This window comes from Hippocampus guttulatus, chromosome 13 (assembly GCF_054856545.1).
Source record: "Hippocampus guttulatus isolate MCC_2025c chromosome 13, RoL_Hgut_1.0, whole genome shotgun sequence".
NCBI lineage: Eukaryota > Metazoa > Chordata > Actinopteri > Syngnathiformes > Syngnathidae > Hippocampus > Hippocampus guttulatus.
This window is the reverse complement of record NC_141273.1, coordinates 3685781-3706570: the sequence shown is the minus strand read 5'-3', so window position 1 is coordinate 3706570 and position 20790 is coordinate 3685781. Positions and strand designations below refer to the sequence as shown.

Sequence of the window (20790 nt, the reverse complement as noted above, 5' to 3'; positions counted from 1 at the left end):
AGATATAAGGATACTAGTGTGTGGTGAGTTACCCAATCTATTCCGGTTTATTTCAGCAAAGACAAATGATAACTGAAGAGCCAAAAGGCACATCCACATCTTTATTGTTGAAGTGCTTATTTTAGAGAACTGTTTGGTAGCCAACATGCAGTCTGGATGTAAAGCCCTTAAATGCAAAGTGGAGACAGCTGTATAAATAATATGTGCACTGTATGGCATGTAAAATATATACTGTATTGTGTATACTACTGTGTATATTTATATGTATAAAACATGCTTGAAGGTTAAAGGAGATCGCACATACACAAACACACTCTGTGTCTCTCCACTTGCTATATAAAAGCCACATCCAAACACAATGTGCCCAAACTAACATCCGGTATCTTTTAATACAAAAATATCACAAGAATCACCTTTGAAGCAAAACTTTGAATGCAACAGTGCTTTTCAGTACGTCAACTGGATTTTGACTCTGCTTTTTGGTATACTTCCTTCAGTTCATCTTAATGTGTCGCAGTGTACGTGCGTGACAAGAAGCAGACATGCAAGGTCATTCGCTCTCTTGGTGATTAACAAAGCGCTTCAGACGAGTAAATTTGGATCCAAGGAATACAATGCTTGTGTCTTGACTCTGGTGCATGCCAGTTTTTACATTCAAACAACAGCAGGTGCTGAGCTTGGATCAGGAAAAGCAAGGAGGGCACATCCCTTTAATTCAGTAAAACAATAAAACGCTGAACTGACAGTGCAGAGCGGTGGGATTAACAGGAGCCGTCATTCAAAGTGGTTTCTGTTCACGTCGGACAGAAAAGATTGCAATAAGCAGCGCTTTGGTGGCTCTTTCGCTAAAGTCGCTTCTTCAAGTTTCTGTGAGCAGTGTAAACACATCTGAAAGCTATGCTGAATGTCAAACGGTGCTGAACTACACCAACAACTAACAGGATTTTTATTATCTTTTTTTTGGTGTTGTTTTCCACAGGACACCCCTTCATGTTACTGACAACGATAACGCACAACATATTTTTTGGCAACAGTCCACAATGAAGAAGAAGGGGAGGAGATGAGCGTCCTTCAATCAAGCGTTGCGGAATGCGCAACTCATCTTTGTCTGTGGAAGCCCCGAATCCCTCCGAGACGCACTTTAAAGTCTGCGTCAAATGCTCCCCCGTCGCCTCGAGGGCTGCCAAGCTCTCGAGCGGCCACGTCACCTTGAAAAGAGATGAGCTGGAAGTCGTGGCGTCAAGCAGGAGGGTGACTCGTGGAAAGGTGAAGGTCAGTGTGCTTTTTGGCCAGTGGAGCTTTGTCATAAAGTCTTCATTTTAAGAGGGAGCACCTTCAAGACGCACGCACTTTTCCTGCACAAGGTTAGCTAGAGCAAGACAAAAACAGTTGTAGTTTAAAACATTTGAGTTGCACAAGTGAAAGACAAAAACCCTGCCATCTACTTCATTTACTGTCTTTTAATTTGGATTTGCACTACAAGTCAAATGAATTGTATTTTTTTTTCCACCGACTGGTTACATTTAAAAGATATTAACTGTTAAGTTTTAACAGTAAATATGCTGACACGAATGCAAAGTCTATCCTTAAAGAAGCAAAATAATTGCCCACTGCAGCCAGGCCGGCGGTGTAATTCTGAGATGAGCCTAATTGAAATCAAGTGGAGGGAAGACGAGTCAGCCCAGGCCAGGGGTCGGCAACCCAAAATGTTGAAGGAGCCGTATTGGACAAAAAAATAATAAATGTCTGGAGCCGCAAAAAAAAACAAAAACCTTCTATAAGCCTTGCAATGAAGGCAACGCATGCTGTATGTATCTATATTAGCCTACTATCAAAATGACTAAGTTGGCTACAAATACTATATTTTTCCCTGCACTGCATCCTGCAGAGCAGGGGTGCCCAACCTTTTTTGACCAAAGATCTACTTTTCGATCAACCAACCTCCCGCGATCGACCCGTTACCGCACACGCGCATTAACTTACACACGCATGCCTACCTACCTTCGTCGCGGAGGCATTTGACGCATTTTTGCAGCGTGTTAACTACGTAGCTCACGTGTACCGTTTTAAAATGCTTCTCCACATTCCCATTCTCTGCCAGTACCCTCGGTGAATTGTACATTAAAGGCCGTCCCCCCCCCCCCCCCCCCAACAGCCACCTGCCTGGCATCCCACCCTGCGAATTGAAACGTGTGTCGCAGGCTATGACGCAAATCTTCGCCGACAGAAATGTTGAAATTTAAGTTTTATTCTACACATTTTTACAGAACTAGAAAATGTGAAGAATGTTTGTGTCATATTTTTCCTCCTTAAACCAAACTAAAAATATATTTCCATTTTCAAACATTTTTTAAAAAGCTTTAGGAAGCCGCTAGGGCGGCGGTAAAGAACCGCATGCGGCTCCGGAGCCACGGGTTGCCGACGCCCGGCCCAGGCCAACCAGCCAGTATTGTACATTTCTTATTGATATTCCTGATTACTTCCATGTCGTCACCGCCTGGTTTTGACACCAGTGGAGTTATTTATGTGCCAATTCGGCACCTGCGCATGCAGCAACATTGCTTCTCCCAGTGTAAACAGTTATATATGTTTGCGAGTAAATCGCGCCTGCCACTTGAAATGTACATAAGAACATACAGTCAACAGAGTCAAACATTATGGAAAGCCATCTGAGCATTTATTTGATATGATAAATCCAGTTTCGGATCCATGTTCCAGGACACTCTTCATCTTCACCGGTCAAATTATTCAGCGCACAAGTAGAATGGGTGCAATAGAAAAACTGTATTTGTAATCATGTTTTCATTTTCCAAGACGTGTTCCGCTTTTGGCCTTCACGACTGAACCTGACAGCTTCCCTTACAAGGATGTTAAATAAATGCTCAAATGACTTGTTCGGTATCCTTGCAAAATAATGATCTACAATAATAGTCAATAAAGACAACAAGGCAATGAAATAATCACTTTAGTCACCGCACAGTCCATCCTCAGAGCAAGCGTTCATTTAAGCACCTCAAGCTGATACATGCCTTGAGCCCAACGTGCAAGTTGCCCACCACCGCAAAATGACCCAAGATGACAGAAACAGGAGAAATCATCTAGTACCATAGTCCACTGCTGGAGTTTTCTCGCATCAATTTGAGGCCATTTGATCTAGTGAATGAAACATTTTTTTTAATGAGTCAAACGATATGCCGAAGGTGCCCCCATCGCAAATATTTGGGGGAAAAGGGCAAAGTCCTTAAACGGGGGAGAAGAGTAGAACATCAGTAGAGGAGATCCAAATGATGAAGACGGCAGTCTGACATGGGTAAAAATCTGGAGTACGTGATTGTAATGCACATTCTGGACGAGGGTATTTGTACACCCTCAATAAACTGAAAACAAAATAACAGCGCTTCCATTCTTCTCTGTGGGATTACCCCCCCCCCCCCAAAAAAATTGTGAACACAAGAGGCTTTGTCAAAACCATCTGCATCCATTTGAAAGCACACATTTGTCAAAGTAAACAATAATTGTTTCATCTCAACTTCTCTTTTAATTTTAAATGTACAAACTTTTACATTTTTATGTACTTTACGATGTATTTCTCACAGGGCTATTTTTTTTAAACCAGTATTAATACCAAACCGATGAACTTCAATTTAATTGTTATGAATTTTCTTTTCAAATGGGGAGCATTGGACTTGCACAAGAGAGCATTATTTTTGATGACGTCACAAAAACACAACTTGAGTGTTCCATAACTTTTCCAGTTTTTCCAAGCTCATACGAACACTGTACAACAAACAACAAAGATTTTCTAGTGACCTGCAACATACTTTGCCAGCTTCCAGTTCATTTTTTCCCCTCAGTATTAGTTGGCCTGGAAAAATCATTACACCCTCTACTGGTTGCCGTGTGAAATGAAAATTCAGATGCCGCCCGAACAGCAACTACACCAAGGATTTGTTCGGATTGTTTCCCTGGTTTTTGTTGTGTTTAGGCCCAGATTGTAGAACCTAAGAGTGAATTCATTCTGCATTTACCCTAGAAGATGGTGTTTTTCTTTTATTTTAAGTCGTTTGTCACCCCTACAGCAAGGCACATCTCCCACCTTTAAAAACGCGTACCTATTCAACAGGATATTGACGTGAACACCATTTACAGCACAAGATTGACAACACGCTTAGCAACTTTAAAAAAGTGGAAAAACTTTAACTACCTGCTCTTGCTGGTGGGGAGCTGTCGACTGGCTCTCCTAATGGACTGACTGGGTTGGACTTTCATGGAAGTGCGTGGTGAGGAGCGTGAAAAGTTCTCCGGGGGTGGCGGCTTCTTGGGAATCTTCTTAACCAGGCGGCTCACCCACTTTTGCTGCTCCTCCTGAGACATGGCGAGCAGCAGCAGGTTCTTCGCCGTCGACACGTCATAGTTCACTGAAGTGCAAAGTACGGTACATATTATTAATATGCTTGGAAAAAAAATGGCCTTGATCAAATTTACCTTTGCAAGGAGCAATGATCTCCTCCTTTTTGTCCATATGGTCCTTGTGACACTTAATGTGGCAGCGTCGACATTCCAAAGCAGGCGGAGGCTTGAACATGTTCCATAGCGGTTTGGTGCATGCCTCACAGTTGGTGGGGAAGTGGTACAGTGTGGGGATGAACTCGTGGCCTTTGTGACAGATGTAGCTGGACTTTTCACCGATTGGCAGCGGCTCTACAGGATATTCGGGCTCCTTTTTGCTCTCCCCTTCATTGGCGTAAAGAATCTGAACAACCAAAAGAAAAGCATGATTCAGGTTGTGCATTTGTCTTTACCACTTTAACTCACGGCAATCATCCTTCTCAAATAATCAATAAGGTTTCCATTTTAGGGCACTTTTGGATGTCCTGGTCAAAGAGCTTGAGTTATTCTTTTTAATCAATTCCGGTTCAGTGTCGACGTCTGCACATCATATATTGTTGAAACACTGTATATTCCGGATTATAAATGGCAAGTTTTTTTTTTCATAGTTCGGCCGGGGGTGCAATTTAAACTCTGGAGCGACTTGTGTGAAATGATGAACACATTATATCTCATTATATTTCACATGAAATCATGTCAATATCAAGCAACATTTTGATCTTTGTCAGAACTACTGAAAATCTCAAGTGAATTGAACATTTTAAAAAACGAGGAGGTAAAGGGATTCCCTAACATCTTCGCCTAGTACAGCTGTCGGCAATGCAAAATGTTGAAAGAGCCATATAGGACAAAAAAAACAAAAAACAAATATGTCTGGAGCCACAAAAAAATAAAAGCCTTCTATAAAACTTACAATGAAGGAAACACATGCTGTATGTATGGAGGAGACTGGACTGTCTCAGAATTGTTTATGTTATTCATTCCTTTGTTGTGTGTTCACAAACGCCCCCCCCCCCCCATAGAATTTATTTTGTAATTTCCTCGCTTGATTTTTTTGTTTTGGTGCATTATTTTCGCTTTTCTTAGTGTCAGTGAAGTGATTATTAATTTTCATTTCTCTGAGGCTATCTTTGAACACCTCTCGAGTTGAACGAGAAGAGAGAAGGCACGGAGTCGGACGCGGACGTGTCTGGTTGTCGAGACTGTTAAAAGCATAAATAAAGTGTACGTTTAAAAAAAAAACGCCACATCTCTCCTTTTTCGGAGCTGCAACATGTATCTATTTGAGCGATATTAGCCTACTATCAAAATCATTTTCAAACATTTTTTTAATAAAGCTCCAGGGAGTCACTAGATGTCGCTAAAGAGCCGCATGCGGCTCTGGAGCCGCATGTTGCTGACCCCCGGCCTAGTAGATCAAGGACGCGCAACAATGGCAAACGTGATTTGGGTGGACTTCTGCTAGGTTCGGGAAATCTGGCACAGCGGAATGGAAAGAAAATGGTGGTGGTGTAACACACCTAAACTTTGTGAAAATAAATAACTAGTCGCCTCAGCGCAACAATTGCTATAAAATTAAATTGCATTGCTCAAACTGATGTAATTAACGGTTCCGGTTAGACACAGTACATGCTGTAGATGTAAAGGAGCTCCCTCTGACTTTCTAGCTTCTGGTTTTAGCTGCCGCCTACCCTCAGCATTGCGTTGAAGTCACAATCAGATACTGTATGAAAAGCAAAATGTTTCATGTCAATAATGAGCCTGCTAACAAGTTAAATTAGGTCTAAAAAAATGACATACCATTTGATTATACGGGACAGTGTACATTATTGAACATTTTAATAGCAACAGAAAAATGTACTACTATTACAGTTACAAGCATCCATCCATTTTCTGATCCGCTTTATCCTCACAAGGGTTGCGGGGGGTGCTGGAGCCTATCCCAGCCGTCTTCGGGCGGTAGGTGGGGGACACCCTGAACCGGTTGCCAGCCAATCGAAGGGCACACAGAGATGAACAACCATCTGCGCTCACACTCACACCTATGGACAATTTAGAGTGTTCAATCAGCCTGCCATGCAAGTTTTTGGAATGTGGGAGCAAACCAGAGTACCCGGAGAAAACTCACGCAGGCACGGGGAGAACATGCCAACTCCACAAATGAAGGTCAGATCGAACCTGACAGGGCGATGCACTAAGCACTCGGCCACCGGCCGGCCTAGTTATTAGGATGACAACTGAAATGCATGCACTCCACGACAGTATTCGTTTGTGAGGGGGTGGGGGGTTCTTATTTTTTTTAGATGCTACATTTACACTGTATGAATAATGAATGAATTGTGGTAGCAGCTCTACATTATCCGCTAATACATATTTGCTCGGAACAGGGGATGTAAACAACAGTGCACATTATAATGCGCACAACAGTGTTCGTTCCTTGAAAATGTCTTTTACTACTCGATATTTAGAATGGTAATTTTCCTCTGGATAATTGTGTTGCATTGTATTTTCTCTTTCAACCAGTTAATACTTCTGATTTTGATTAAGTAAAAAAAAAAAGGAAAAAAAAGAATAATAAATCAGTAACTATCAATATCGACTGATATGAAATACATCACGATTCATTTTTCAGCCATATTGTCCAGCCTTCCCATAGATAACATACACACTGTAAACACAATTTTTTGATGAAAGCTAATTGATTTCCGGGCTACTTCACCACCACACTCTGAATACTTTTGGAGGCAAGTGTGTCTTCTATTGAAGTGACTGTGCCCGAATGCCCGGTATACAATCTCAATGATTTAAAGAGTGAAGTTGCAACTACAGACCTGGAATATTCTTGGAATGTCTTTGGCATCAGCTCGGTACACGTCTGTTTGGGTGACAGGCCTCACATGGAAGAGTTTGCTGTGTAGAGAAAAAAAATTAAAATAAAACACACACACACAGATACACACTGCTGAGAGATTCACGCTCACTCTCAGGAAGTAAATTACTCATGAATTTTCATACGACTCTGCAGTTTGATTCAAATGCTGTACTCACTCTATATCAAGCACCATATAAGGGATGGACTGCTCTTTGTCTTGCTCACTCTTGTAGAAGAGAATCTTCTTGCTGCTCACAACAACATACTACAGCAAGTGATAAGAACATGGTAAAAAAAAAAAGAACACATTTCCTGATCTTTCACATATCAGTTTGAAATGTTTACCTTTTTTTCCCATCCAAACTTCTTGGTGTTGTTCCGCACAGGGAGGGACAGCCACCCTTCAAGCCTTGTTTCTAAGTGAAAAAGAAAGACTCATAGAAGTATTATTTATATCTCCAGCTGAACTAAATCTGAGTTAATTTTTTTTATGCATTTTTATGAATCTGGGTTTTTGTTGATCTCTTTATTTATTTTTTACCTGTAAAGGCATCATCAGCATCAAAGTCCGGACCACTACTGACGCTGGCAGAGTCTATTGATTGAACACTGAGTGATTGGAGGAGATTCCGCAGCTGCTCGATGTCACTGTCTTTACTGTCCAGAGCCATCTGAAGCTCAATTCGCATCTGACTCTCATCTGCCAGTTGCTACAAAGTACAATTGAAACAGGTGTGATCAAATATACTGGGAGAAGGATGTATTTCTTTGCACCTGCGTCGACATGAACTCAACCTTTGTGGCGCAGATCATCCAAAACATCTCATGAAGAATGTGAAACCAAGCTGTGACTGTTCGACTCACCGCCTGCATTTCGTTGATCTCTCGCTGATATTTGATGATGGTACTATTGAGTTTTTCCTTTTCCGATCTCAGCTCAAGCTGCAGCTTTCTGTTCTCTTTCTCCTTGCGGCGCATGTCTGTGTCATTGCCACGGCGACTACTTCCACCCCGGACCTCCTTCCTGTTCATGATCTCTGCCAGCTTGTTGACGGCCTGTAAGACGGACATTTGTGTTGTTGTTTTTTTTTAATCCAACTTCTGAAATGTATTGGTGTAAAAGAAGTGTCTTGCAATGTTGAAAGAAACACAGCTTTGCATGGCCGTTGTTAGACATAGCAACATAACAAGCCTGAGTTTTCAGCGTCCTCTCAGACTGCAGCTGCTTCTCAAATGTGTGCTTCATCTGATTGATCTGCTGCTCCCAGTCCTTTGACTTCTCTGTTTCTACATTCAAAAAAAAAGGCAATAATGGTTATTTGTGTTTGCAGTATGTATGTTAAACCAAACTATAAATACCTTCTTGGGTTTCCTTCATTTTGTTGTTGAGCTCTTCCTTCTCATTGGCCAAGTTGGCGACATCACTGGTCAGGGTCCGATTGGCTTCTTCCAACTGTAACATCAACAATATTGCAAGAGATATGGTGAGCTGTGTGTGTCAATTATGCAGGTAACTTTTACCAGAATTAAATGCCTCACAAATGCATACCAAATTGATGGTGATGTCCTTCTCAGACAATTCCTGACGATGGCGGGCCATCATCTCCTTCAGCTCCAGTTCCTTCATGATTTTTTCCTTCTCCAGATCAGAGTATTGCTCTTCAGCAATTGAGCGAGCGAGCTGCTCTGAGTCAGCCTTGGTCAGCGTGATTTCCAGCTGGGCAGCCAGAGAATCTCTGAAAGAATCACAAAATGAAAGGCCGACCAATAGTCATCCGCAAATCTACGACATCAATACTTTATATTACTGTACCGTATTGGCCCGAATATAAGACGGCCCTGATTATAAGACGACCCCTTCTTTTCCAAGACTAAAGTTTGAAAAAAGACTTTTTGAACACCAAATTAATTTTTATACAGAAAATAATTACAGTTCATCTGAAACAATTGATTATATTTGAGAGGGAAAAAAAAACATGTTTTTTTTTGCCTCATTCAAGTCTTAATATCTTAATCTATCAATTGTTTGAAGACTCTGCCTCATTTATCACCATCATCTTGAAGTTTACATCATAATTTCTCCTCAGCTGCCGGTTAACCTGGCCGATCTTTGACCCACTTTTCTCCAGATTGTCGCAACATTTCTCCATTTTCTGTTATCTATTTTATTATTTTCTTCTCTTTTCTTTCTTACCGCTATTTTTAATTTTTCTTCTTCATGCTACCGCTATTTTTATTTTTATTCTTCGTGACGGGTTCGCTTTGGCCTGGGAAGTCAAGTTCAGCATTCGCTTCACTGATATCTGGCGCCATCTAGCGTCGTGAATGGGCATAATGTCTAGACCCCGAATATAAGACGACCCCCACTTTTTCAGTCTTATTTCAATGCAAAAAACACCGTCTTATTTTCGGGCCAATACGGTACATCCAGCCTGTGATTTAGAATTTGAATTATCAGCACCTTATCACTTATACCTTGAGAAGGACTAGTAAGTTGAACAGTGCTATTTTTTTTTGTATGTACCATTTCTAATATATAGTCGAGGAAAATATTACATGCATGGCACATTAATAAGTATGAACACAGTTGTGTGTAATTATTTTTGGAAATCTATCCAGCCAGCTATAATCACTTCATTTATAAAGGTACATGGACTACTACTATCAGTACAATCTTCAGTTACACGGGTACCACTAGATGCTGCTGTTAGCAACAGAATGCCAATAGAGAAAAACTTGCTGGCTGCAGCAAATGCCCAGATGCCAGAGATTCAATACTATCATGGTCATTTGGTGGTTTGTTCGTCGGGATTACAGAAATACAAAAATGCTTTGAAAAGTTAAAACACCTCTCCTCCTGTAGTTCCCGAAGAGATTGCTGCACTTCTTTATAGAGTTTATTTCTCTCCTCGCATTCCTCTTTTAGTTCACGAACCTGGGTTTTATACAAAGTCTGGAAAACACAAAACGCAGGTCAAATACAAGATTGCTGTACAAATGATTATGCATTGCTTTAATGTGAGTTTTTTTTTAAGAATGTATAATTGGTCGACTGCTTTTGGTCTGAACATAAAGAGATGCATTAGATGAAAAAAATAAAACGGTTGCTGATATTCCAACAGTAGATCATATTACAAAAATTAACGTATTTTTAATGAGTGAAACGTTTTATAGGGATCATCAGCTCATTTTCTGTATTTTTTTTTATTTGATCAGGGTAAAGATATGAGCTTGCATGTTCAATTACATCAATTCGTTTTGGAGAAATCAATAGAAAACTAACAAATTCAAAATCGCTGAATGGAAATGTGCAATATAGCCACGCCCCACTCCAGCAAGCTCCAAAAGGAGGCGGGCCAATTTGTGATATATCTCACCCCCCCCAAATATCACTCCAGATTCTTTTATGGAGGTGAATTTTAGTGCCGACATCATTTTTACATACGGAGCTATTATTCACTACAAGTGCCAAGGATCAGCCCACTCAAGGGTCCCTTTAAGGGGTATCGACTCACAGAAAAATACTGTTCAGCTTCTAACTGGTCTTGTAGTTCCTTCATTTGCCCGTCTGCGTCTTGTCTTTCTCTGTAAACAAAACGGGCATTTCCTTAATGATCCATCCTCTCTGCATGTCTAAATATAAAACATGCATTCAAGTAAGCGATAACAAAAATTTCACTGACTTGCGCAGCTCCTGGTTCTGTTTTTCCAAGCTGCGTTTCATGTCCAGTAGGTGATTCGTTTCTTGCTTAAGCTGCTTTTCGGACGTTCGCAGAGAGTTCAGTTGTTGGTTCTGGGCCTTTAGGTCGTTCTGAGTCAGGTTACGTTTCTGGGTCTCCTGCTCAATCTTCAGCGTCAGATTTTTCACCTGTAGGCACGGACAGGAGTAAATGCTGCCAAATAGACAAGACTGTGTTCTCCTTCTGTTATATATTCCGCCTTTCATCAGTTTCCGCTTTAACAAACACACCAATTGTTAAAACTATGCGAGTCCCAATAATAATAATAATAATAATACATTTTATTTATAAGCGCCTTTCAAGACACCCAAGGACACTTTACAATAACAAAAAACACAAAGCAATACGGGTTGAGCAGCGGCAGCCAAAACGCGCCAGCGTTCACTCAACCCGGAAGTCAGAAAGCAAAGTTAATATGACTAAGTTTATGAACCTTGATGATGAGATTATGTTCTTGATTAAAACTTTGCATATTCATTAAAGCAATACCCGACTGTTGTGGTCTGTCAGTGTATACTTAAGTGGTCATTTCCATTCAACTCATAAGTAACCTCCAAGTAGTGAATAAATTCTCACTCACCTCCTCCGTGAGGTGGTCTTTGTGTCTGCGCAGCTCATCCAGCTTCTGAAGGGCTTGTTTATAGTCACAGTCCATCATGCTGCTGTGCTTCTCCTGTTCCAGTATTCTGTTCTCCAGCCGCAGTTTGGCTGCTCGCTCCTCTGCCAGTTTCTGCTCCAACTCTGGGTTGTGTCAAGGATACATCAAGATATATACCAAAGGGACACTTCACGCTGGTATTTAAATGTTTCATACACACTTCATTGAGAAAAAAATTGTGAATCTTACCCTTCATGGACTCTGATTTGGCACCCTCAATGGTTACTTTCATCTTGTTCTTGTCTGCCAGCAAAGCTCTGGTGGCTTTATGGGAGCTTTCCTCCTGCTCTAGCCCCTGCTGAAGCACCTTGAGTTTGTAGGTCAAATCGATCTCTTTGTTGCTCTTCTCCTGTGCACAAGCGCAAACGTGATTTTTCTTTTTTAAACACACAGTATACTAAGCTGGAATAGTCACCCATGCCGCAGTGGGGATACCAAAATGACAAAATATTAACAGCCCAGAACCAAGTGCGGAATGATTAGAGAGAGAGTTAAGTTTTAAACAGTCATGTGCAGTATTGACTCTAACCTTTTCCAAGTCAGTGAGCTTCTCTTGAAGATGCCTCTTCTCAGTCTCCGTTTTGGAAAGAGCTCGTTTCTGCCGCTGTACCTCCTCTTCAAGGCCAGAGATGCGCCCTACAAAATGGATATGTTGAGTAAATATTTCTCACAACACATCCTTTCACCTTCTCTTTGAATAATATATAACCATAGAGGGTTTAAAAGTGATTGACATCCGGATAATTACAGCTTGTGTGTACTTTCGGTGCAATCAAATTATGGCAAATGGCAGCAGTAATGAGCAAACTAATGTTTTGTTTTGGGGGTTTTTTTTGTTTTGTTTGTCGTATTTCACTGATGAAATTTCTCTCAGAAACAATGCATAGCCAGTAAGTGATTACCGACCGGGAGAGAAATAATTGCTTAAGTGTGAAGAAAAACGTTGTACATGTGTGCCTCTGCTGGGAATTTCAATGCTTTGAATACTGTTCATAATGAAGCACTGCTCCTCTAAATCTTCTTCATGACAAAGGATATAAACCATGGTCCTATTGTCTGAGATCCTTTCCTATGGTCTGCACTTCAGGACAGAAGAGATCCAGAGATAAGGCCTCCGATTTCACAGCTTCAAATACGCACAAAAAGGGTTTTGTCTAATAGATAATTTTAGAAGTCTTGAAATGAAAAGATCACAGGCTCGTCCGACTGTAAATTTTCTAATCCAAACAATATGTGTGTGGTTAATAATGATTTCATTTCATCAATGCCTTTTTTTTTAGCCGCCGTCTTTGTATCCTGGTGAAATAAAAAAATGGCAATCTTAACGATCACAGCGCCACACCCCAGTTTATACAACAGGATGGCGGACTGGCTGTGTGCGCGGCAATAACTACAATAACTGTGGGCGGATAACCTGATGGCTTGAACCCAGACTTGCTAGAATACGGTTTTCTTTATCTTTGGCATCTTCAGACAAACTATTAACGCATGTAGCGTATATTTTCAGACCATAGTTTTTTCCAGTTTTCAAGGCTCTCAATATTTTTTTTTCTTTGAAAAGTATTTTTGGGAATCAGTGGAGCAGCGTTTTTACTAATGCAGGTTAATCCCAGGGATGTGAAGCAAGGGTTCGCGTAAACAAAAAAAAAAAAGACAATGTATTGAATGAATATTGATTTACAATTACGAATACATATAGAAATATATCATAAAATTTTGGATCAGATTCATTGTATTAACATTCTTTTCAATTGGAATATTTATCTCGATTTACCAATGTTTCGAGTTTCAAACGTAGTCACGGGATGAAGTAACTTCGTAAATTGAGGTACTAGTGTATGTACTCAGGCGTGAAGACTAAACACCGGATTGGTGGCTCTCATAGCTCTTAAGGACGGAATAAAATATGTTCAGACTGTAGTTTATTTTTAGCGCTTATCTGTATAACACACTTCCTATTGTACTTGTGGGAAAAGAGAAGCTCGCTCTTTGCTACCTCAAATATCTCTTTGGTCTTTTTGTACTGCTCTAAGTAAGCTAACTACTCTGCATGAACTGCGATCACGAATACATTCATTCATTTTCCGAAACGCTTGATCCTCACGAGGGTCGCGGGGGATGCTGGAGCCTATCCCAGGTGTCTTCGGGCAGTAGGCGGGGGACACCCTGAATTGGTTGCCAGCCAATCGCAGGGCACACAGAAATGAACAACCATTCGCGCCCACACTCACACTCACACCTGGGGACAATTTTGAGTGTTCAATCAGCCTGCCATGCTTGTTTTTGGAATGTGGGAGAACATGCAAACTCCACACAGGAAGGCCGGAGCTAGAATTGAACCCTGTATCTCTGCACTGTGAAGTCAACGTGCTAACCACTCGACTACCGGGCCGCCATCACGAATACATATTGTAGGTCAAATTGCTGTGCTAAGTAAAGCATTCATCATACGTACCCAGCAAGTCACTGATGGTCTCTGAGCCCTGGCTGTGCTCCCTGCGTTCTGTCTCCAGGGCAGCCTGCAGGGTGATGCATTCCTTCTCTAGGCTTAACTTGCTACGTTCCAGTAGACAGCATTTGTCCTGCAGCTCTCGCATGTTCACTTCCAGCTGCTGCAGCTGTTTGCTGTTCTCTGTCTGGGTTTTACGGAGCCTTGTTGCAGACTCAGATTCAGCCCGCAACAAGATGTTGGCTTCTTCCAACTGAGAGAGAACAATTGTGAGGTTTACAAAACTCCTCAAAGGTTCATAACAAAGCTTTTCAAGTATTGAGCAGGACTTAAGCAGGGGTGCCCATTACGTCGATCGCGATCGACCGGTAGATCGCGGACTGGTCCCAAGTCGATCGCGAGGGGTGTAGAGGAGGAAAAAAAAAAGTCTCATTTTTTCTCAATCTTTAACCTACGGTGGCGCGTGACCTGCGTCACCGGAAGTTGTTAGCGCTCAGCAATCTGCAATTGCAGCTTGTGATCAGAGCTGTTGCGCTATATCTTTTATTGTTATTATTCTCATTCAGAGTTTGTTTCGTGTTCAATTCACTGAGGGCACGGACAAAGAATAGGAATCTAGAGGGCTGAGGGAAGCACTTTAAAACGGTACGTGTGAGCTACGACAGTTAACAGGCTGCTAAAGTGCGTCACATGCTTCCATGTCAAGCTGTTGCTCATTATGGCGTGCGTGTATATGTGCGTGCGCGGTAACAGGTCAATCGCGGGAGGTTGCTTGATCGAAAAGTCGATCTTCGGTCCAAAATGTTTGGGCACCCTTGGTCTAAAGCAGCGGTGGTCAAACTGCGGCCCGCGGGCCGAATCCGGCCCTTTAGTCTTTTTAATCCGGCCCGCCGAAGATTGGTGCACAATTCAGGTTTGATTGCATTCATTTCGTTTGGACTTGTAATGACAGGTATTTCAACACCAGGTGGCGCAGTTACTTCAAGTTGCAGAGCACAGGGAGGGAGGGGAAGACGAAGAAAGAGGGAGAGAGTAATGACCATGGAAGGGAAAGTGATATGTATCTGATTAAACGAAGCGGGTAACAAAGTACGAAACATTCAGGAGACGCCTGGAGTCGGTTAGACTCAAATCTACGAGACTTTGAAAAACAAGGAAGCGATTCTTACTCAGTCTGATTCTGGCAATTTCCATGCTCAGAGTGAATTGCTTGTGGCTCGAGTAAGTGAACATTTCCGAGAATGGTTTAATTGTTATCATGTTAAAAACTTTTCGCAAACTGGACCGCTAATAAGAGAGGAGGCGAGTTCCATAGCGCTAACTATGAGCATCGAAGACTTCTAAGCGTCCCGAGGCTGGCTTCAAAAGTTCGTTGCGCGACATCAGCTGAGCAATGCTGTCATGTGTGGTGATCGAGACAAGGTAAAGTTAGAGACAGTGAGTGAGAGGAAAGAAAAGCCACAAGGTCTCTTACTCGTCTCATTTTGTAGCAAATAGTCCTATTTCTAACTTTTGGCCCGGCCCTCCACAATATTTTCTGCTTCTCATTTGGCCCCCCCGGGAAAATACTTGCCCACCCCTGGTCTAAAGCAACCTAAATTTACGTCAAGAGCAGCCAAGCACGAGCGACTTTAAACTGCGGCTTGTAAATCAAGCAACTTGTTATAGGGAGTATTGTTATGCCTTCATGTTGTACACATTAATGCCTTACTTTTGAGCTGACAGTGAAACAATCAATGAATAGTAAGTCATGTATTCAAGAAAAAACAAACAATTAGGTCCAAGTGCATCATAAAAACTGACTAACCTGTTTCTGCAGATGAATGTTCTTCTCATTGGAAATGTGTGAATTTTGATTCCTTCTTTTTAAGTCATCTAGCTGATCGCGGAGGTTGTTAACTGTAAGATTAGGCACAACAAAAACGGAGTGGCAATAAAATTACATGAATCATTGTCCCATCAACTTATTAATAATAGGAATAAAAAGCTCCCAATAAAGTTTTTACATGAAAAAGACTTATTTTTGAATTAATGCAAACAACAGGATCATTGTGTTGCTTCTCATGATTTTGGCATGTTTATCAAATGTATCCAATGACTATACATTTTTAAAGGATCCAAAAACTGGAATGAAATTAATTCATTTTTTTAGTTAATACTTTCTGCTATCACCTTCGTTTTCCAGACATCGTTTCCTGTCAGCTTCACTCTCGGCCTTGCGTTGGCTCTCCAGGCTCTTGTGCTGCAGAAGGGCCTTCTCCCTTTCAAGCTGCCTCAGGCTCGACTCCAAATTCTTCCTGCTGGTCACCTAAAATCAATCATTTCATACGTTGCACCAAATGTCAAAAAGGGTTGCTTGCTTTCACAATCCTGTGATTTTATCACTATATTAATATGAATAAAATGGTGTCTTTAACAAAAGCCTAGACCCCACAGACATTTGATGTGCTTGTTAGCATTTCCAAAGCACTGGCATTCAACTGAAACAGAATTACACAGAAAGCCATGAAAATGAATTAAGAGTATAAAACTTAACTATCCTGAAAGGGAACCTGGATTGTAGCACCATCAAAATATTGCAATAGATATTCAAGTAAAATCTGCCCGTGGAGCAGGTGTGTCGGCAATTATTGCTTACCTCATCTTCGAGCTCTTTGGAGACTTTATCCAGACGACTAGTGGCAGCTCTGAAGAGTTGCAGATAAACATATATGAAACATTCGTCTCATCAATGATCCATGCTTTTGTGAGCCTCTGCTCATGTACCTGAATTTGTGCTCGAGATCATCTTTGGCTTGCTTCTCATTATTTAGCTGGACTTCCAAGTGGCAAAGCTTCTTCTGGAATGCTACAGACTGAAAAGAAGTGGAATTTTTTTTTAATTTGCACCAACATCCAAACACAGTATCATTTTGTTCTTAAGGAAACGTACTATTTAAAGAAAATTAAGTGGCGACACATTCATTGGTGTAACTCCAAGTCAATGACACTCCTGTGATATGAACCAGTCCAGTTAGAAAGCAATAACCTTAACATGCAGCCAATAACCCTTAAAAACTCAAATATTGGCAATATTCAGGTTTTGGAACACCCTTTTAATGTGCAAAAACCCAAATAAGAGCCCTGAGTAACCCCTTTTGTAACCCAAATATTTAGTCAGACAAACGCGATGAGAATACCTCCATTGGTTTGTCTTCTGCGCATGCGCAAGCTGTAAGAAATCCTGGTCTTTCAAATACAGGAAGTACATGTATGCACAGTGATGGCACTTAATCGACATAGTGATAAGTGTAGCCACTGGCGGCCATCTTGTGTTGTCACTCGCTAAGCAAGTCTAACTTTCCATACATTGATTTCTCTGTGGAGTTTTCACATTATTTTGGTTCTAGGGTGAAAATAACAGTGTGTATACATGTCCGTAGTGTATATAGACCGACACACACGCGCACACACACACACACACACGACTATTACCAGTATGTCACGGTTTAGATGGTGATAACTCAATTGATCATAATTACCATGTACAGTATATGGGGTTAACCGTGTTTCCACACGTATGTAAACGCATTTTCTTAATGAAAGAAAATGGAATTTTGACCTTAATCCCAATACTGACTGCATGTGAACACAGTCATTGTGAATCAGTGTCACCTTCCCTTGTGTAAATGGGGCACCACGGAGTGTCCTTATGCACTTCTGGGAGGAGATCCCAGAGGTGACAAGCTTGTATCTCATCAGTAATAAGGAGTGCATACAGGCATTTGGATGTCACACATACACTTTAAAGGGGGACATTTGAATTTATCACAATTAGCATGTATACAGGAGTAACTGTCTGCTCGCGCATGGTAACGGGTTATTCCCAATGTTTCTGAAACCAGAATTTTTACCATAAACTGAACATTGACGGCATCTTATCTAAATGTGGTCATTGTTGAACCTCCTGATCCTTCATATTCCTTCAAAGAACTAATCAATTAAGAGTACGCGATTTCATTTGAATTTCAATCGATTGTGATTCCCTGAATTAGTTTTAGGCCCAATGGTTGAACTTAAATATTTTCATGGAGTCAAGAGCACAGGTTACGCGTCTTAAATAATTACTTTCAGTTATGTTTTATTCAAAGGATGTTTGATCCTGTAGCTGTCAGTGTACTTTAGTGTGGGCCTGTGTTAATATTAATCTATAATGTTTATCTACCGGTAATGTAACGGCTATCCAACGTGGGTTTTATTAGTGTGGTTGTGTGTTTAAGGACAATAAACCTGAACAATAAAATGAATTGTGTGTCGTGTGAATTGACTTACCTCTCCCTTTGAGTTATCATTAGTAGATGAGGCGTTGTTGGACGCATTTAGTAGCCTAATAAATGAAAGAAAAAAAATATGTCAATTGAAATCTATGCTTAGTGTAACTACATACTACGAAAAGTAAGTGCTCCCAAAAAGCTTTCTCTCATGTCTTACTGGTCTTCTTTGAAGTAGGTGAAGCCCACAAAGGGGAGCTGATTTCCAACAAAAGCTTTGGGTGTGGGGAATGTCTCGACATCACCTTTGTCATCTTCAATCTCATCAAAGTTACTGGTGTCAATGTCACTGCTCAGCTCTGGGACCACAGGTGCAACAGCTAAGAAAAATAAATAAATGACAAAGTCTTACACAATAAACTTCGATGTTCAGGTCTATCACATTAATCTCATTATCCATCGAGACACTAACTCTCTCTGATGGTGTTAAACGTCCACTGATCATTCCTGAAAAAAGGGTGTCGCTTGATCTCCTCCACACCATTTTGTCCTAATCGCACTTCCCTTTAAAAAAGAAAAAAGAGAAACAGAGAGAATAAACAAAATCAACCTTCGACTACTTCTCCCATTTTGCTGTATTATATGTATTAAAGAAAGGACAAACGGTGTTGATTTCTAATATTGGGAAAAACAAAACAGTATTTAACATTTGTAGCATTTATTGTTTTTGTATATATAGCACACAAAAAAAGAGTGTGCTACGACCAACAGAGATTTATGGCCCATTACATAATGTGACCAAATGCCACAAACACGACAAGAAATCCCCATCCATCGGTCTATTTTCCATACAACTTAACCAGCACAGTGTTCAGGAAAAGTTGGACTACATATGTGCCAATTAACAGGGTGAGATGTAGGCTAGACCCTGGACAAGTCCCACATCAATCTCACAGACAGACAACCATTAACACCGAAGGGCAATTTAGAGTCTTCACTCTTTAATTAACATATACTGTATGTGTATGTTTTTTGACTGTGAGAGGGAGGGTACTTGACAGAACCCAAACAAGCACAAAAAGATCATGCAAGCCCTACAAAAATGACTGTAGAAACAATTCAACAGTAAAAAAAAAAAAAAAAAGGTTCAGAGATTCTTCATGGTCAATTATTGGTGTTTTAACAAAGCCACTTAATTTCCGTTTAAAAAAAATTATTATATGGCCTTTGTAAGACACATGCATTAACATTTTTGGAATGAACAGACAGTAGGCAGTGTGCCCATGTAAAATGTGTCTCTGGCAAATATCTTCATCTGCTGATGCTGATGATGATTGAGTGTGCCAAAGGAAATTGGATTGTAGCTCGATGGTGAGAACGCGATGCTGATTGCTACACTTATGAGTATAACATTTTGGTGCAAGGCAGCGTATTGGTGTGGAACGGCAGGAGAGTCACGGGAAAAATATTTAGATGACTCAATGCTATCTCCAGGCACAGAGATTTTTCAACTGGTGACAATCCCATCTTTCCTCAGTCTGGGAGCGAACATAATGCTCACACCCAAAATACCATCAGAGACTGACTGCCTTCAGATTTATCACAATTTTTTTCTGCCGAATATCAATCGGCCTAAAAAGAAAAAAGAAAAAAAAAATACCTAAACAAATCCATATCGGTCAAATCCTAGTTTTTACGATCGCAAACAACATCAGGAAATCCTTCCAAATTGAGCATTCAACACAATGTCAGCCAAGCCAGGATAATGCAACAATAGTGTCTTGTACTTTTTTACAGTTTACGGACCAAACAGGGACACTTAAAGAGTAAAACATTCGTGGCCATGAGCCATTTAAATACCTGTCAGTCAAGAAGGCACAGATTATATTCTTTGCATCTTTGGAGATCTCGACATCATCCGGAAAGTTAAGGGAGTTTTTATAGTCCATGATCTTACTGTAGGTTCCCACCAGAGAGTCAGCATAGAATGGCGTGTCACCTGAAAGTGCGCAGAACGGTTTAATGTATTGAAAAAAGAAATGACATTTAAAGAAAAAAAGAAAAAAAAAACACTGACCAACAAGCATTTCAAAGATGAAGACCCCAACAGACCACCAGTCACATTCTCTCCCATAACATCCATCGCCTCCTTGGGATTTCAGCACTTCAGGTGAGATGTAGTCAGGGGTTCCAACTGCTGTGTCACAGTGTACCATACCGGTCTGTGACAAAAAGCAAAATGTAAATAGTCAACACATTTTTACACACCGAATTTGAAGTCATGATCTCAATTTAAATTCATGTGATAAAACTCCCATTAAACCCTAAATTATCCTTGCCAAGAAATACAATGTAACCTCTAGAATCAAATATTTTATTCAAAGATAGATAGATAGATCTATTTTCTGATTTTATTTAGATAAACAGTCATA

The 20790-nt window shown here is 40.7% G+C and overlaps 1 protein-coding gene across 3 annotated transcripts in view; it reads right to left on the bottom strand.

Annotated features, from left to right (window-relative positions):
- Positions 1–87: 87 nt before the first annotated feature.
- rock2a (rho-associated, coiled-coil containing protein kinase 2a) overlaps positions 88–20790 on the bottom strand; it is a 37979-nt gene continuing 17276 nt past the window's right edge. The window contains exons 6-33 of one of the 3 annotated variants that reach the window (XM_086127080.1): positions 20436–20580; positions 20219–20357; positions 18831–18922; positions 18579–18738; positions 18420–18474; positions 16875–16963; positions 16747–16795; positions 16281–16416; positions 15916–16007; positions 14115–14361; positions 12189–12295; positions 11849–12008; positions 11582–11742; positions 10945–11129; positions 10777–10846; positions 10111–10214; positions 8811–8997; positions 8621–8714; positions 8454–8548; positions 8126–8317; positions 7803–7971; positions 7607–7677; positions 7438–7526; positions 7221–7299; positions 4486–4753; positions 4205–4418; positions 3106–3153; positions 88–1369 (exon numbers count right to left, since the gene is read on the bottom strand). In XM_086127080.1, the coding sequence (XP_085983206.1) occupies positions 1366–1369; positions 3106–3153; positions 4205–4418; positions 4486–4753; positions 7221–7299; positions 7438–7526; positions 7607–7677; positions 7803–7971; positions 8126–8317; positions 8454–8548; positions 8621–8714; positions 8811–8997; positions 10111–10214; positions 10777–10846; positions 10945–11129; positions 11582–11742; positions 11849–12008; positions 12189–12295; positions 14115–14361; positions 15916–16007; positions 16281–16416; positions 16747–16795; positions 16875–16963; positions 18420–18474; positions 18579–18738; positions 18831–18922; positions 20219–20357; positions 20436–20580 (3501 nt within the window). In that variant the 3' untranslated portion in view covers positions 88–1365. Of the gene's footprint in view, positions 1370–3098; positions 3154–4204; positions 4419–4485; positions 4754–7220; positions 7300–7437; positions 7527–7606; positions 7678–7802; positions 7972–8125; positions 8318–8453; positions 8549–8620; positions 8715–8810; positions 8998–10110; positions 10215–10776; positions 10847–10944; positions 11130–11581; positions 11743–11848; positions 12009–12188; positions 12296–14114; positions 14362–15915; positions 16008–16280; positions 16417–16746; positions 16796–16874; positions 16964–18419; positions 18475–18578; positions 18739–18830; positions 18923–20218; positions 20358–20435; positions 20581–20790 lie in introns of those variants that run through there. The other 2 variants (XM_086127081.1, XM_086127079.1) reach the window with 2 other exon arrangements.